This window comes from Bubalus bubalis, chromosome 1, assembly GCF_019923935.1.
Source record: "Bubalus bubalis isolate 160015118507 breed Murrah chromosome 1, NDDB_SH_1, whole genome shotgun sequence".
Classification (NCBI taxonomy): domain Eukaryota; kingdom Metazoa; phylum Chordata; class Mammalia; order Artiodactyla; family Bovidae; genus Bubalus; species Bubalus bubalis.
Genome location: NC_059157.1, coordinates 29,020,125 through 29,039,018, shown reverse-complemented (window position 1 = coordinate 29,039,018; position 18,894 = coordinate 29,020,125). Strand labels below are relative to the sequence as shown.

The 18,894-nt window shown below is 44.6% G+C and overlaps 1 protein-coding gene across 6 annotated transcripts in view; it reads right to left on the bottom strand.

The window, feature by feature from the left end:
• FAT1 (FAT atypical cadherin 1) overlaps window positions 1-18,894 on the bottom strand; it is a 123,479-nt gene that overhangs the window by 90,099 nt on the left and 14,486 nt on the right. For all 6 annotated transcript variants that reach the window (XM_006076178.4, XM_006076179.4, XM_044938271.2 and 3 more), the window contains exon 2: window positions 14,243-17,525. In XM_006076178.4, coding sequence (XP_006076240.4) covers window positions 14,243-17,507 — 3,265 coding nt within the window. In that variant the 5' untranslated portion in view covers window positions 17,508-17,525. The remainder of the gene's footprint in view (window positions 1-14,242; window positions 17,526-18,894) is intronic.

Sequence of the window (18,894 nt, the reverse complement as noted above, 5' to 3'; positions counted from 1 at the left end):
ATTGAATTTCTCCTTAATTTTACTATGCTTTAAAAAAAGGTTTTGCCATAAGTAAACAGCATCCCTTTAACAGAAATAACCAAAAGATTTACAACCGGCAACAAATGGCTTTTTAAGAGGCCAGTGTATATGTGCTCAATCTACTGCAGAAAGCTGACAGTTTCAAAAACACTCTAGAAGTAATTACTTCTTTCAAGCTTTAGGAAATTCATCAATAATGATACTCGCAAATAAAAAAAGGCTCTATCAATCTAAAAGTCTTTCAAGTGTTCAAATTTTTGCCAAATAACAGACAATAGAAATGGATATTCATCTCAGTACTTAAAACAAGAACTATTTTTCAACCCAGAGAATTACACAGGCTATGCTACAGCCCAAGAAAACAACAATCCCTAAAGCAGGCGTCCTCACCTAGGAAGCCACAAAAGCAAGGATTTCTAATTCTAGGTGTTGGTAACTCAATCTGACAAATGAAGTTGCTTCTGGAGAAGGCAAACTATAACAAAAGGAATTGGCACCACTACTGAAATTTTGCTGTGGCTGTAAACCTAATTCTTTTGCTTTAAATTATTTCAGAGGTATGGAAAAAGCAGTATTCTAAGTGGAAGATCAGTTTTAACTATAGCACATATGACACCTTTCTATCCCAATTAGAATTTTCTCTCAATATTCCGGGTAGAACAAATTTAAAAGGTCCTTCCCAATCACAGTTACTTAGCATATGTGTCTCCTTTTATTATTTGGTAATAATCTATTTCAAGTTCAAATTGTTCTCATATGCCAAGTGTTGCTGTGTACCTACTACATGCCAGGCACACTTCTAGGCACCAGTAATAACAGCAAGAACAACACAAAGTCCCTGCCCTCATTAGCTACTATTGTGGTAAGTGAAATGACAAAAGTAGGTTTTCTTAAAAATATGCCGCTGCTGCTGCTGCTGCTAAGTCGCTTCAGTCGTGTCTGTCTCTGTGCAACCCCATAGACTGCAGCCCACCAGGCTCCCCCGTCCCTGGGATTCTCCAGGCAAGAGCACTGGAGTGGGTTGCCATTTCCTTCTCCAGTGCATGAAAAGTGAAAGTAAAGTCACTCAGTTGTGTCCGACTCTTAGCGACCCCATGGACTGCAGCCCACCAGGCTCTTCCGTCCATGGGATTTTCCAGGCAAGAGTACTGGAGTGGGGTGCCACTGCCTTCTCCTAAAAATACGCTAGAATAGTTCTAATATACAGTTTATGTAAAACACATTATTTGAAAACTCAGGGGCTTTAAACCTTATATTCTGTAGATGCGTTTGCTTTTCTTTCTAAAACCAACAACATTGAGCTAATTAAAACCAAACATGGATACTATTCATGTTCATTCTTTTCTAATCAGTTTTCATCTTCTCCATGAAGTCATCACTCTCTTAGGAAAGAGTCCTTAAACTGTTTTAGTTCTATCCTTTAAAAGCAATGGATTTCCATTCACATGTCTCAAACAGTGAACTAACTTGTTTTTTACATGGCAAACTCATCTTTTTTTTTCATTTAAAAATGTAAACACCTTCAGCTGAGGAACAGATCAAAGAAGAAGAACATCATGGAACAAACATTTACCGGCCTTATCAAAAGATGACCATCACCAAACAAGCATTTACTGATGAGTAACTGTGTGCCAAGCACTGTGACAAGATAAATGAAGATGTCTGAGATAGCTTGAAGTCACGTAGTTTTAAGTCTAAACAGGCAAGTAAAACTGTTAATGAAAAGCCAAAAGCAAGGAGTTCCCTGGTGGTCTAGTGCTTAGGATTCGGTGCTTTCACTGCCCTGGTCAAGGAACTAGTCTTGCAAGGTGCGACCAAGATTAAAAAAAAAAAAGCTAAAAGGAAATGGATCTCAGAGAATCTTTTAACTAAGAATTTATGGTTGAACTGCTTTAAAATACTTTAAAAGTTAATTCAAATTAAAAGTTTTCCAAAGCTGTTTTCAACTAACAAAATGCTTTCAATTTGTGATTAAAAAAACATATTACTTCATGAATGATTCCAAAATCACTGTTAACAAAAACTGACAAAACATATTTACTGGAAGTGATAGGAATCTCATTATCTGTAAATCACAGGGCTTCCCTGGTGGCTCAGACAGTAAAGAATCTGCCTGCTATGTGGGAGACCTGAGTTTGATCCCTGGGTTGGGAAGATTCACTGGAGGCATGGCAACCCACTCCAGTATTCTTGTCTGGAGAATCCCCATACATCGATCAGAAAACGTTCCCACACAAACATTTATTTCATCTTTCACTGTAAAATTATTCAATGCTCCTTTTACAACAAGCAGTCGCCTTAAAAACAGGCATTATTCACCAAATTTTTTTTTAAATAAAAGACTACTTACAAAACTAAAATAGTTTATTAAATCCCCAATGCTCTGATTTTTAAGGCCATTTAAATAAAAATCCAGTCTGTCAAGAGAGTTAAGTTCAATTATTAGAAGTCCACATTTTCTCACCCTGTTTTACTTTGATAAATAAAGGCATACTAGTAATTTGGGCTATGCAGGATTTCCACGGTAAGCTGGCTGTTGTGTATATCCGTGTGTGTGCGCACACATCTGCATGTGTGTGTGTGCTAAGTCGTGTCCAACTCTTTGAGACCCCATCGGCTGCAGCCTGCCAGGTTCCTCTGTCCATGGAATTTTCCAGGCAAGAATAAGCTGCCAATACTAAATATAAAATTCTGGTCCAGAGAGTTGCTTATTTAAAGATGGACATATTGCCTATCATTTTACTACAATCGTTTGTCTAATCAACCTTAATGCGGAAACAGGAATATCTGAAGATAACAGGTTTGCAACAAACTACAGGTTATTACTTCACTTGGAAACAGACTTGGATAAGATTCTCTTGAATCATTTTATGTACATGCACAAACATACAAAGAAGTGATTTCTATTTGTCCATTGTAAAGGTTTACCTCCTTCATTTATAAAGTAGAAATAAAACCCACCGCAGAAGCACTTATTAGACTAAGTGCCATATACTGTATGTAAGACACTTGCGGGCTGCGGAGCATTATACAAATGCTGGATTCTCCACTGCCAACACTGTGATCACTGCTCCTCCCATCTCTGGTCCTCCCTCATGAGAACTTTTGAGGACTGGCCGCCCTGGAACCTCTAGGACAGAGGGACTTAGACCCAGGGTCCAAGGACACTAAGGGTCTTGAATACAGTTAGCCATTCATGAGTCCCTGGTTCGGTAAGAAAACTGCTGAATCTCTGAATAGAGAATACACAGCTTTCAACAGGTTCTGAAAAGTTTTTGTGGTTCTGAAAACAAGCCTGTTTTGAAGATCTGGGCTCACGTATCCAGGAGGGTAGGAGAAGAAATGTCTTACACCACTTTCACGAACACCATTATTATCTGGTACAATCAGTCTGTTTGCAGAACAAAGGCTATGCACGCTGCGTCAGCCTCTGTGATTAAAAGCAGCAGAAAAATGAGTACCGTGCTCTGTCCTTGAGTTCTGGGACACACACACAAAAAAGAGCAAAAAACAAAAAAACCCTGAGTCAGACATGTACAGAAAGGGGAATAAAGGCAATCAGACTAATGACCCAGTCTCAGGAAACGCTTCTCAGGAGAGGCAACAGTGGCTTATTAGGTCAACCTAAGAAATATTTCCTGAGTGCCTATGACATGAACCCAGTATAAAAGGTTTAGCATCCACCCTCACAAGGAGATGACAACTGAGAAGAAAAGGACTGTAAATAAACAATTACACTAGAGTGAAACTCACAATAATGTGAAAAAAAAAAAAAGCCACATGCAAGAAAAGAATCAGCTCTGTATGGAGAAAGCTTGTCAAGAAAGATTTATTAAGCAGAGTCGGAAAATAAGAGCCGATCAGGAGATCAGTCAGCGTATTAGCAGAAGGCAGGGAGACAGGAAGCCGCGGGGCGCAGAGAGGTGAGCGGGCACGGGGAAGGGAGGGGCCCCATGTGGCTGCAGCACAAGATGAACGGTAGTGATGAGGGAGCATGGGCAAAGGACACAGGAGGAGAGAGGCGAGTTCACTAGGGCATCACTGGCTACGCTGGAGAGCCTGGACTTCGTGTAATAGGGACTCGAAAGGTTTTCAGGAGGAATTCCTCGAGAGATGGAAGCCCCTGGTCAAGAACCATCTCTGTATTACCCAGAATACCCTCAATGTATCACACCTTTGTGATTGTTTAGTCGGTAAGTCACATCCGACTCTTTAAACCCACGGACTATATAGCCTGCCAGGCTCCTCTCTGTTCACGGGATTTCCCAGGCAAGAGTACTGGAGTGAGTTGCCACTTCCTTCTCCAGGGGATCTTCCTGACCCAGGGATCGGCCCCAATCCTGCACTGGCAGGTGGATTCTTTACCACAGAGTCACCTGGGAAGCCCTGTGTCACACCTTAAACCACATCAATTTCTATGACACTACTTAGTTTAAAAAAAATACGTGCATATAAATACTTCAAAATTCGATGAACAGAGTACATTCCCATCTATTTCTACTCATGAATTATGATGATGATCTAATGAGACAATAAGGAGTACATCAAAGCTGTATATTGTCACCCCACTTATTTAACTTCTATGCAGAGTACATCATGAGAAATGCTGGGCTGGATGAAGCACAAGCTGGAATCAAGATTGTTGGGAGAAATATCAATAACCTCAGATATGCAGATGACACCACCCTTATGGCAGAAAGTGAAGAAGAACTAGAGTCCCTTGATGAAAGTGAAAGACGAGACTGAAGAAGTTGGCTTAAAGCTCAACATTCAGAAAAGTAAGATCATGGTATCCAGCCCCATCACTTCATGGCAGATAGATGGGGAAACAGTGGAAACAGTGGCTGACTTTATTTTGGGGGGCTCCAAAATCACTGCAGATGGTGACTGCAGCCATGAAATTAAAAGATGCTTACTCCTCAGAAGGAACGTTATGACCAACCTAGACAGCATATTAAAAAGCAGAGACATTATACTTTGCCAACAAAGGTCCGTCTAGTCAAGGCTATGGTTTTTCCAGTAGTCATGTATGGATGTGAGAGCTGGAGTATAAAGAAAGCTGAGTGCTGAAGAATTGATGCTTCTGAACTGTGGTGCTGGAGAAAACTCTTGAGAGTCCCTTGGACTGCAAGGAGATCCAACCAGTCCATCTGAAAGGAGATCAGTCCTGAGTGTTCACTGGAAGGACTGATGTTGAAGCTGAAACTCCAAAACTTTGGCCACCTGATGTGAAGAGCTGACTCATTTGTAAAGACCCTGATGCTGGGAAAGATTGAGGGCAGGAGGAGAAGGGGACGACAGAGGATGAGACAGTTGGATGGCATCACCAACTCAATGGACATGAGTTTGGGTGGACTCTGGGAGCTGGTGATGGACAGGGAGGCTTAGCATGCTGCAGTCCATGGAGTCGCAAAGAGTCGGACATGACTGAATGACTGAACTGAATGAGACAATAAAATAAAGAGCTTAAAATAGGGCTAGTACACAGTGGGGTTAAGTTAGTTCTAAGCTCAGTCATGTTGGACTCTTTGCGAATGCATGGCCTGGAGCCCACCAGGCTCCTCTGTCCATGAGATTCTCCAGGCGAGAATACTGGAGTGGGTTGCCATGCCCCTCTCCGGGGGATCTTTCCGACCCAGGGATCAAACCCAGGTCTCCTGCATTGCAGGCAGATTCTTTACCATCTGGGCTACCAGGTAAAGCACTCAATGAATATTAACTACAATTACATGTCAATGGTGATAAAGATGAAGGAAATAAGAGTACAATATGGCTAAACTGGCTCAAAGTAGAAAGAAGTCTTACATCACAGAAATAGCTGGGTAACTTTATCAAAAAAGAAAGAAAAGCAAAAATCAACTAGGCTAAAATTAAAAAGACCACATTTGGTAGACTTTCTCCAGTATAAAATAAATAAGACACCTCTAAAGAATCTCTTTCAATGGATCCGTTTACTCAGCTACACGGAGGCCTAGCAATGAAACAGGTTAAATACGATAGCAGACATTCTGAGGGGGCATACTTCAATTCCCAAGGCAAGTTAATTGATAAGACTGGCCCTTGAAGTATATATGTGAATAGTTTCCTCCACTTTTATCACTGCTGTTAAACTGGATAACTGCCAACTCAACAAGTTCCGCATGTGCCCTTGAATAACAATCTTTCCAAGCCTATTTATTCTCAGTAACAAAGACATGAAAGGCTGTGCTTCGTGGCATTGTGTCCTGTACGGTGAGCACGCACTATGTACACCAATACACTATGTACACCAAAACTTGGGTTTTTTAAAAACTAAATGCTATGAAGGCAGCTGCGAAGCAAAGCAGCACACAAAATACAAACTAATAGATAATTAACAACTTGACAAGCCCAGGCTTGTGAATGCAAATAATCCACAAAGTCAAAACAACAGCAACGAAATGGTTAAGAAAAAAAAAAAAATCCAACATGAGCAAACAACTCAAGTTTCAAGATCTACTCAATTTTCAGAATGGGGCAAGGCAGGCAACATGGAAAGAACAGCCTGGATGTGAATGGGGTATTAAATCTTTACACACACAGGCCACTCAAAGTATGAACACTCAGGTCTTCAACACGTTCAGAACATAAAGGGGGTTCCCTGCCAGGAGGGCTGCGGGGGAGAACAGGCTCAGTAGGGCGTCGAGCCACACATGTCACAGTGGCGAGGACAGCAGCTGAGGCCAGGGCACCGAGGAGGACAAGGCGAGACAACAAGGACACAAGGAAATCCATCCAAAGAGGAAGCGTGGGCTAAGCCAGCTCCAGCCTCTGTGTGGGTTAAACTGGTTTTAAAGGTTAGCCAGGACCCTAACAGCCAGCTAAAACCATGTTTCCAGGACAGGAGCCTTCGATTAACGTCCAGTAGAGTTCAGGCAGGCAGGCAGACGGCATTTTTATTCATGGGAAGGTCATAGTGTCATAACTGCAAACACAGGTGAGATACCTGTCCACCGCCACTAGACGGCAGAGCTCACTACCGTCTATATGCGGCACCTGATACTAAACACTTCAGAGCAATAATCTAAAGCGTTTAAATGCCACCACTTCGTAACGCTAAAACTCTGCTCTACTAAATGTGCCAAAGAGCCACACATCATTCTGAGAATAAAAATGAAGGAAGGAGAATCTCTGAGTCAATATTCCTTTCAAGAGCAAGCCTCAAATTTAGGACTGAAGTGAACAGCCCAGCCCACCCCCATTCAGCCCAGACTCCTACTCAACTGGTGGTTTTTATATGGGCTCCCTCCGGAGAATGCCATGGACAGGGGAGGCTGGTGGGCTACAGTCCATGGGGGTTGCAAAGAGTTGGACACGACTGACCACAAACAGCGTGGCAAGACCACTCTTGAGTGACGGCAGTTTAGTGCAGGGTTCCCGCGCACACACTCCCTAGTTCTGCCACTTAGCACTCAAGTGGTTTTGCCTATTCAGTGGCATCCAACTCTGCGACCCCATGGACTGTAGATCACTAGGCTCCTCCGTCCATGGAATTCTCCAGGCAAGAATACTGGAGTGGATTGCCATTTCCTTCTCCAGGGTATCTTCCTGACCCAGGGATTGAACCTGTGTCTCCTGTATCACAGGCAGACGCTTTACTAATGAGTCACCCGGGAAGTCCCAAGTGGTTTTAGGCAAGTTGTTTAACTTCTGAACGTTTCCTCATAGGTAACATAGGGATAAGAGTAACTATCTGGTAGTTGTGAAAGTGAAAGTGAACTCCTGTCTGACTCTTTGTGACCCCATGGACTGCAGCCTATCAGGCTCCTCTGTCCATGGGATTCTCCAGGCAAGAATACTGGAGTGGGTTGCCATTTCCTCCTCCAGGGGATCTTCCCAACACAGGGATGGAACCTGGGTCTCCTGCATTGTAGGCAGACGCTTTTAGTGGCCGAGCCACCAGGGAAGTCACAGTTGTGAGTCAACTGTGAGTTGCAGTTGTGAGTCTTAGTTGTGAGGATTAAACACATTAACAGACACAGAGGGCTTAGAACAGCACTGGCCGTGGCACTCAGTATCCGTGGCTCATTATTACCACAACGTCCACGTCACTACTGTCATTATCACCAAAGGCTTGAGGCCGGAGAGCACCCTACAGGTGGTTCCAGCCCGTCCCCTCCAGGTTCTGACCCTCACACGCCACGCAGGACGGAATCAGTGCACTGCACACCTTCACCACGTGCTGCTCAACAACACGAGACCACGCAGAGCCACAGGGCAAGGGTGCTATATCCCGCCCCCTCCTCCAACCACCGTCCCTCGGCACCTAAAGCATCAACTTGTTAAATATACAAATAACTAAAGGAAAGTTTTCACTTTCATGCATTGGAGAAGGAAATGGCAATCCACTCCAGTGTTCTTGCCTGGAGAATCCCAGGGACGGGGGAGCCTGGTGGGCTGCCGTCTATGGGGTCGCACAGAGTCGTATGTGACTGAAGCGACTTGGCGGCGGCAGCAAAGGAAAGTTGAGACCTGTTTCCTAGCATGGAAACACACATCACCGTATGTAAAATATAAAGCCAATGGGAATTTACTGTATGACTCAGGGAAGTCAACCCGGGGCTCCGTAACAACCTAGAGGGGTAGGATGGGGACGGAGGTGGGAGGGATGTTCAAGAGGGACGGGACACATGTGTGCCTATGGCCGATTCAGGCTGATGTACGGCAGAAACCAACACAACACTGTAAAGCAATTATCCTCCAATTAAAAATAAATAAATTTAATTTTTTTTTAAGTGGAAAAAAAAAACCCCACAAACCAAAACAGAGTTCCCTATGGATTTCTAATGAGATCCTGTTTTCACCTTAAAACCCTCCTGGCTCCCCGGAGGATCCCCGCCCCAGCAGAAAGGACTACCATGCCCTCCATCCTCTGACTCAGAGTCACAGATTCTTTACTCCCGACCAGAGCAATGGCACATACATGATCATAACGTGCTTTCTGCCAAAGCCCCTTTTTCGGTCTCACTGGGGCCATGAAACCAGTTTCCTTTCTCCTCAACTTTCAAGAACAGGACAGAAAGCAGCTGCGGCCACTCAAGGGAGGCGAGGCGACACAAAAGCCCTTTCACCAGCACATTTCTTCACTCCCTTGCGGCCTCCCACCAGTCCCTATTTTAGTTCCCGCTGCCAGGAATTCTAGACCCAGCTTCAAGCAGGGTAACTGGTCCCACCCCAGAAGATCACACTTCTAGGAACCGCCCAGCCCTCAGCCACTCTTACAGGCTTTTCAGTCCTCCAGCTTGAGCCCATTAATAGCCTTCCTTCTCCTCTACAGGCTACTATCCGTCCCGAGAGAAGTGCCATAGGAAAAATCATGGGTCCCTGGCTGTATGTAGAATATCCTACTTTTAAGTTGGGAAAAGGTCTTTTTTAAACTTGAGCGAATAATTAAAATCATAATGAAAACACTCAAGAGCTCTGCCAAACCAGACTGAAGCCCCAGAGGCATTCTCCCTCCTCACTGACAAACAACAATAAGGTGAGACTGGACTGGAATTCCCTTCTGTTTCCACCAGGCTAACTCGTTGCTCCTTCGTCCCCTAAGCCAGTCTCCAGACCTAGGAATGGTGCAGTAACACTCCCCGGGAATGACACTGTAGTTGGGTTCTCTCAAGAAAGACATAGTCCTTAGCTGGGTTCTCTCAAGAAAGACGTAGTCCTTGCTCTCCCTCCCGTCATTCATGAACGATGATTTATCCCGTTGCAACAGCTGTTACTTCCATGTTAATTCATTCCATGTCTTTTCACTGGAATGTAAATTTCAATCCTGAAACCACAATTGGTGTTCTAAGAGTAATACAGCCCTAAGAAGTTCAAAAATTTGCTTTTATCTTAGTGAAAAACACGGTCTCCCCAAATACGTCGAGTCAGAAAGGGAAAACACTCTTACAGGGTTGCATTACAGTAACAGCCCAACTGAGGCGCTCCAGACAGTAGGGAAAACACACACAGAAGGTGTTCATTACAATACAGACACGGGTGGAGCAGGGCTCAAGTAAACCCTGCTTCAATATGAGGTCCCATTAACAATTTTAAAAGTAAACCTTTTGGCCAAGCCTTTCGCTAGTTTTAAAAATTATACCCTATTTTAAAAATGAGCAAAGACCTGCAACGTTTTATTGGTGCTCAAGTAATAATTAAGTTGGTTTGGTCCTCACCAGCCAGAATACTAAGCTGAATTAATTCCACAAATCTCCAGGAGGAAGCCCTAAGATTCTACTCTGCTCAACTCGGAAGATTCCGACAAAGCAACGAGCAACGTCCTGGAAGTGAGAATGGGGTGAATGCTAAGAAGTATAAAGTCGGGCAAATAAAAACCAAAATGTGAAATTACACATTTCCAAGATACCTACTCCTGTAACATTTCTGTTAAACCTGCTTTACAATCCTCACTGCAGATTTTAAGGAGACAAAAAGGGAAGACTCTTTATAGAGTACTGGAGATTGATCTCTAACGGCAGACTTTCCAAATAATGTTTCACCCAACACTCAACCCTTCCAAACCTCAATCATGTGGGCTTGGATTTGTCAGAATGGTTCACTAACACCCAGAAGCCTCTCCAGGAAAAAGCATATGACACAGTGAGAGATTAACTGATGAGTCAAATGACTGTCACCCCTACACTGCAAGTATGTGTTACCTCCCTGCAAAGCCAATTAGCAAAATATGCATAACACCCAGAGCTGACAGGGCTGTTCACTCAAATACATATTTTCGTTAGCCCATAGAATTTCCATTTCCAAAAAAAAAAAAAAACTTGTCGGGATATTTCAAGTTTAAGCAGCGTTTTTTTGTTTTTTGTTTTTTAAGGGAAAATGGAGGATCTTAAAAATAGTAAGAACTAAATTCAGACAGCTGAATATGTCCTCTGTTCTATGAGAAGCATACAAATGATATCCCTATGTAACAATGCTGAAATAGGTAAAACACCACAAAAACTCGGTTTTATTATATTCAGCCAATGATCTAGTTTAAAGTTAAGTCAAAGGCAAGAAGCAAAGAGACAGTGAGGTGGGCAGGTTCGTGGTCTTCACAGTCACAGCAGCTCTGAACAGGCCCACAGCCATCAGCCCTGTATGAAAGGCATCACTAGAGGAGAAGGTGAGAGCGCAGCAGAAGTGGGCAAGCAGCAGAGACTTAAGTTCTCTTTGTCTGATTCTTCAGGAACCCATGGACTGAAGCCCGCCAGACTCCTCGGTCTATAGGATTCTCCAGGCAAGAATACTGGAGTGGGTTGCCATTTCCTTCTCCAGGGGATCATCCCAAGTCAGGGACTGAACCTGGGTCTCCTGCATTGCAGGAAGATTCTTTAGTCACCAGGGAAGCCCATACTGACCTTCTAGAAAGATGATAATGACTCCATCTGGGCCAGGCCAACCCCAACTCATGCTGGAGTTTGCCTGCCTTGTCCGAGGGGGTACCCACTGGTGTTTCAGAACTGCCCTTACTTTTCCTCATCTGCCAGGCACCTCCCCACACTCCCAACCTGCCCTCAAAATCAGTGAGGCAAAACCCAAACAAAAAAGTGGCATATCTAATTTAGGATTTCTATTGCACAAACATATTGACTTTTCATGAAGGAATTCGACACCATGATACCAGATGTCTTGCTGGGGATCTCTGTAAAAACTTGGGCTGATAATCCTACTGACAAAAAGAAAATATCTTGCAACGTATACCAGAGCAATGTATAAAAACTATGACATCACCTTTATGCAACTTCAAAAAGCATATAAACCTAAATCTGCTGTATTTTCCTCTATAACGGAAGGACTATAGAAGAGATGACCTAGAAATTTCCAATTTTTCTCTCACCTTTAAATCTCAATCTTCGTACCAATGCGTAACAGTTGATCATACACCTTCCTAACCCGATGCCCATAATCCCAACCCATGCCCGGCCTCTCACTAAATTACCACCTGGGAAGTCTAGCACTGCCATTCAGCTTGAAAATGACTAAAATTATTTCAGAACGCTGCCCTGTTCAGCTGGTTGGCTGCACACCCTCTCCCCTATCCGCCCACCCCCAATAGTAAGACTATTCCAGTCTCTTCAATTTATAGACCAAAAATGCTAGTTTCTAAAGAGGTCTTTAAAAAGCAACAATAGAAATACTCTTCTGAACTTGAAAGAAAAAAACCCAAAAGGCAGTGCTCACATAATTTAAGACATAAAGGAAATGTAAATTAAGATTTTGTTTCTATTTTCTGTCTTTCAACTATGACAGTTCTCTTTCAAGGTGTTCAAAGCCCACCTTGGAAAAGAAAAAAATAAGTAGGAAAAATTGTCCTTATGAAATTCATAAGGACTTTCAGCTTCAGTTACTAAATTCTGGGTATTTTTCTATATTGCCATTGTACCTGAAAACTAATTCATATCAGAGAGTATGATAAGGGAAAAGATTCATTCCACTCTTCAGGTGGGTGATTACTAACTGCTGCTGGCAACGCTATTTTCTCTTGAATTAAACCATTACAGATCTTTTAGATGAGTGGCAGATGATGAGTCTGCAGATCTATACCACACACTAGAGGTATGTAATTCACTAGAGAAAGAATCCTCTGAATAAACAAAAACATGTTAAAAATTGTGTACCCTCTGAAATCACTTACTTCTAGGACAATAATTAAATTTTTCACTTGCTGTACACCTATTAGACATGGAACTGCACACTGGGGTGGGTACTGAGTGAAGAACTTATTTGTGGCATTACTGAATAAAAACTTGAAGATTTAAAACAATAAGAAAAAAATATGCCTTTTAGAATGGACATATTCGTAAAGGAAATAGCAGTGAGATTAATAAACAAACCAAACTCCGTCTGTGGCTGATGACTGCTGGGGTTACCCAGTTTCCTTCTATTTCCCCTAGCAGTTTCAGAAGGCAGGACATTCAAAACAAAAATAATCTTTAATTTACTCATTCAATCTTTTACCATGTAATAAGCAGCTTCTATCAGGCAATATCTGGTGGGTGCTGAAGATAGAAAATATATGCGCTAAAAGCCTGTCCTTAAAGGTAGTTTTGTTATGAACTGTGTCTCCCGAGATTCATGTGTCCAAGTCCAAAATCCCCAGTCCCTCAAAACATGACTGTTCTTAGAGACAGGGCCCCAAATGAGATAAACGAGTTAAAACAAAGTTAAAATGAGGGGGCGGTCCCTCATACAAAGAGATGAGGACACAGACATTAACGGAGAGGATCATGTGATGTCACAGCGGACAATGGTCAACTACAAGCCAAGGAGAGAGGGCTCGGGAGAAACCTACTCTGCCAACACCTTGATCTTTGACTTGCAGCCTCCACAACTGTGAAAAATAAATTTCTGTTGTTTAAGCACCGTGTCTGTGGCAGACCTTTGTTATGGCTGCCCCAGCAAAGTAATAACACGGTTCACACGCCAGCAGGGGAGACTGACATATAACTATAAAATCCATGAAAAGCAGTTAAATTAGAGGTATGTACAAAATGCAAAATAATAAATATATACTCTAGCATAAATGGCTGTCCTGGATGTTCTGTTTTTAGGTCCTCATTCCAGGAGGAAGGATGTATAATGGAGCATTGCTACCACTTCCAAAAGACATTAAACAACAGATGATAACACGTTATTTCACTTTATCCCCACAAAAATCTTTCAGTAAATTGGGGTGCCCCCATCTTATAGATGGAGGAAGTCAATTTTAAGAGGATAATCAATTTGTCCAAGACCATCAAATTAACAGCTAAGTGAGTCACGATTCAAAGCCAGGTCCCTCCAACTCCACCTTCTAGAGCCTCCATCTGCCCTTCAAACGAAACCTAGAGAACCTACGCGGTCCTCTCTCTGTAGGCTCCCTTACTTGCGGGTGTGCACCAACGTCTGAATAGCACGCTAGGCAGCGGAGTGGTCGCCTATGTCTGCATCTGCACCAGCTGGAGAAACTTCGGAAGGGCCTCTCGAGAGTTACAGAAAAATCACAATGAAGCTTTTGATAAGATATAGAACAAACCTGGAGGTCAGGATCAGGGGTCATGGTTTCAATTCAGGTTCCTCTGGTTCCATACTACACAAAGACACAGGCAACGGGAAAAAAGCATCAGTGTGCACTGCGCCCTAAGGGGCCAAAGGGGAACTGTGAAGGAGTCAACACGGGGGATGTTTACTTTAGAAAGAAATGAGAGGGAAGAGCAAGCCAGCGTAAAGAGAACACACTCACCTGTTTCTTCATCTATTCTGAAAACACCAACACCAGAACCATCCCGAATGGAGTAGTGGATCTCCCCATCTCTTCCCATGTCCTCGTCACGAGCGGACACCTTCATGACTGAAGAACCAAGAGGGGCGTTTTCTTTCACCGCACCCTTTTCCACGAAGCTAGGGAACACGGGCGGATGGAGGTTCTCATTCACGTCGATGACCTCCACTTCAACGTAGCAAGTGGAAGACAGAGAAATGGGCTTCCCTTTGTCTTTGGCCCTCACTGTGAGGTTATATACCTGCTTCTTCTCAAAGTCCAACTGCTGTATGATCCTCACGGCTCCACTGAGCTTATCCACATCAAAGTTTCCTTCTCCATGGTCCAGGAGACTGTACCTCACTTGACTAGACTGACCCAAATCAGGGTCGTGGGCCTCTAACCACATGATTATGGTCCCTTCTGGAAGGTCCTCTCGAACTTTCACACGGTAATTAGGGGGAATAAACTTGGGCGGGTTGTCATTCACATCGTCTAAGGATACTTTGAGAATCACGGTGGAGAGCAGCTGGGGTTCTTCCCTGGCTTGATCCCTGGCTTCAACCTTTAAGTAATGCACCTGCTGCTCCTCACGGTCCAAGGGGTTCAGGATTTTAACCACTCCAGTCACGCTGTCGATTGAGAACTTGTCTGTGTCGGTGAGAATAGAGTACCTCACGTGTCCATTTGGCCCCAGGTCTTTGTCTGTGGCCTCCACCTGGATGATTTCACTGTTTATCTCTTTGTCTTCGCTCACTTCAACAAAGTAGCTCTCCTGTAAAAATTCAGGTGCATTATCGTTGGCATCCAGGACTCGGATCTCCAGCAGATGCCACGCCACCCTCTGTGGCAGCCCCAGGTCAGACACTGTGATGTTCAGGGTGTACCTGTCTGTCGTCTCACGGTCAAGGGGAGACAGGATTTTGAGCATCCCCGTTTCCATGTCCATAATGAAGCAGCTATCTTCATTTCCTCCGGAAATGGCGTAGACCAGCTTCCCGTTGAAGCCAGTGTCGAGATCAGTAGCATTCATGACAAGCAGGCTGGAACCCACAGGCTGGTTTTCCTTGACCTGGATCCCAGCTGGAAGAGTACTTCTGAACTGGGGCGCGTGAGCATTGACAGAGTGGGAATCAAAGAAGATGTCCTCGACCTCTCCCTGGTTGTGCAGCTTGTTCGCCTGCAGGAGTTTCTCCGCCAGCATTTTGGCCACGCCCGTCTCCTCACACTGCAGGCTGACCGGCTTGCGAAGGGCAGCCACGGTCATGTTGATGTATAACGGGGTGGCCAAGTTCTCTCCATCTGTAGCCGTGATTCTCAGGCTGTGAAATGACGCCTTGGCCCCTAAGCCATCCATCAGCGACTGCTTTAATGACAGTACCCCGGAGTTGGGGTTCAAGCTGAACAAGTCCAGTTCATTTCCGGCCTCGATCTGGTATCGCACCAACTGAAGTTCATCTGCATCGATAGCAGAGACGGTAGTTATCTGCTCCCCGACGCCCAGATCCCTGGGAATCGTTCCTTCACAATTTATCTTCTCGAACAGGGGTGTGTTGTCATTCAAGTTATTGAGAGTAAGGGTGGCAAGGATCTCAACCTCCCGGCGGTAGGGCGAGCCCCAGTCTGATGCTCGAATCCTCAGAGTGTAAACCCGTGGCATCAGCTCATAGTCTAAGTTTTCTGAAGTACTCACAGCACCTGTGAAATGGTTAATGATGAACGGCACATGATTTAAGTTCGCAATGCTGTAAGTCACGTACCCGTTCTCACCCTCATCAGGGTCTACAGCGCTCACACTCATGACCGTAGTACCAATGGGCACGTTCTCATCAAAAGATGCTTTGTAGGCTGTCTGGGTAAATTCCGGAGGGTGACTGTTGGCACTCAAGACTTTAACCAAGACTCTGGTCGAGGCTTTTCGGTCGCTGGTTGTGACTTCGAGTTCAAAATGGGATGCCTGCTGTCTTTTCAGGGGTTCTAAGATGGAAATGAGACCAGTGTTGTGATTCAGACTGAATTTAGCTTTTCCAGGTGTGCTTTTAAAAACATACTTCAAATGAGGGTAGCTAGGCGTGGCTTTTACCATGACCACAGGTGTGTGGGGAGGAGCGAATTCGCTGATTTCTGCTCTGTAAACCTCCTTCTCGAACCTGACCGGCCCCGCTTTGAACCGTGGCGAAATCACATGGATCACTTTCACAGAAGAGAACTGGGGAGGAGTTCCTTTGTCTTTTGCCTGGAGCGTCAGGTTGTAGCCGAAAGGATGACTGTCCCAGTCGATGGCGCCAACGGCTTTGAGCTTGTATTCTCTGCTCCCTGGAGAGGACCTCACTGTTCTGAACTGCTGAAGGAGGTCTCCCGCCACGATGCTTAAAGAAGCGACCTCCCCATTGGCACCCTGATCGCAGTCGTCCATGGTCACGATGGCGTACGTGGGGTCCCTGTCCAGTTCGGATGGTGACGAGGTCACGGCTGTTATCACGGGGGCACACGCGTTGGCCTGCTCTACGTGAACTGTGAGCTTGGCCATGCTGCTGATGCCGCTGCTACCGTACAACTTCATGCCGCGGTCCACGGCGAGAATTTCCATCTCGTAGACACTGGTCTCTGTGTAGTCAAGTCTGCCCGTTAAAACAATGGTGCCACTGGTGGGGTGGATGGCAAACATGTCTGTTCGGTCTTTGAAACTGTAGTAAAATTCTCCATTGGTGCCTATGTCTGCATCCGTGGCACTGACTCTCGCGATACTGGTCCTTATGGCTGTGTTTTCAGGTAGAGACACGCTGTACGAGGTGGGGGAGAAGAGGGGTCTCAGGTCATTTGTATCCAGCACTTGCACTCTGACCTTTGTTCGTGCTTCAGCGTTAGTATTTTTTTCCACTGCTTTGACAATCAATGTGTAGTGGTCTTTCACTTCTCTGTTGAGAATAGCTGTATTTCCTCCTTTGGTCCTTATTCTCAGAAAGCAAAAGTCTCCAAGAACGTACTCTTCGGCTTTGAATAGGTTTTCGTTGTCTCCTGAGATGATTTTGTACCTTAACTCCCACAGTGGATTTGTCATGTAAATACCCATCTTTACAGGATGCCCCACGTAGGTTTTCGCTGCAGAGTTTTCATGCACTGTGACATTGTACTGGAAATGTGTGAACTGCAGGGGCGTCTCTTCCAGCGTTCCGCTTCCATCACCATCTCCGAAATGCTGGAGGAGGCGCAGCAGAAGCAGAAGTGAGGCCAAGTGCCTCCCCATCGCTTAACTGTCAGGCACCTACGAGCCAAGCAGATAAGAAACATTATTTCAGGGAAATGAACAAAAAGTGTACATCTTTTCTTGAGGCTTGTTTCAGACCTCACATTTTAATACAGCATTCGCCATCTACACAGAATATGAGTAAGTGCAATGGTTTTCCAATAGAAGTATCAAACTGCTAATATTTCTAGAATTACTAAGGTCAAGAACAATTTTCAGTTTATTGACTCCAATGATCTTAATGACCATCTGCCAGCTGTAACAACAAAATTTATTCCTGCACTTCAATCTTGAAGGTAAGTATGCTGCTGCTGCTGCTGCTAAGTCACTTCAGTCGTGTCCAACTCTGTACAATCCCACAGACAGCAGCCCAACAGGCTCCTCCATCCCTGGGATTCTCCAGGAATGGAGAATTCTCCAGGGATTCTCCAGGAATACTGGAGTGGGTTGCCATTTCCTTCTCCAATGCATGCATGCTAAGTCACTTCAGTCATGTCCGACTCTGTGCGACCCCATAGATGGCAGCCCGCCAGGCTCCTCTGTCCACAGGATTCTCCAGGCAAGAATACTGGAGTGGGTTGCTGTTTCCTTCTCTGGAAGGCAACTATGACTGCTAAAAAGGTACACAAAAGTCCATCTAGTCAAAGCTATGGTTTTTCCAGTAGTCATGTATGAATGTGAGAGTTGGAGTATAAAGAAAGCTGAGCACTGAAGAATTGATACTTTTGAACTGTGGTGTTGGAGAAGACTCTTGAGGGCCCCTTGGACTGCAAGGAGATCCAACCAGTCCATCCTAAAGGAGATCAGTCCTGGGTGTTCACTGGAAAGACTGATGCTGAAGCTGAAACTCCAGTACTTTAGCCACCTGATGCGAAGAACTGACTCATTTGAAAAGACCCTGATGCTGGGAAAGATTGAAAGTGGAAGGAGAAGGGGACGACAGAGGATAAGAAGGTTGGATGGCATCACCGACTCAATGGACATGAGTCTGAGTAAACTCCTAGAGTTGGTGATGGACAGGAGGCCTGGCATGCTGCAGTCCATGGGGTCACAAAGAGTCAGACACGACTGAGCGACTGAACTGAACTGAAAAAGGTACACAGTGAAGACTGTTTCCATTTGGTACAGGTGTGTGCATGCTCAGGTGTGTCCAACTCGTGACCCCGCGGACTGGGGCCCACCAAGCTTCTCTGTCCATGGGATTTCCCAGGCAAGGATACTGGAATGGGTTGCGATTTCCTTCCACAAGGGATCTTCCCCACCCATACGTCTCTTGTGTCTCCTGCACTCACAGGCAGAATTCTTTACCCCTACGCTATGTGAGAAGTCTTTGTTTACATTTACTTAATACATGAAGTGAAAGTGAAAGTGTCAGTTGCTCAGTTAT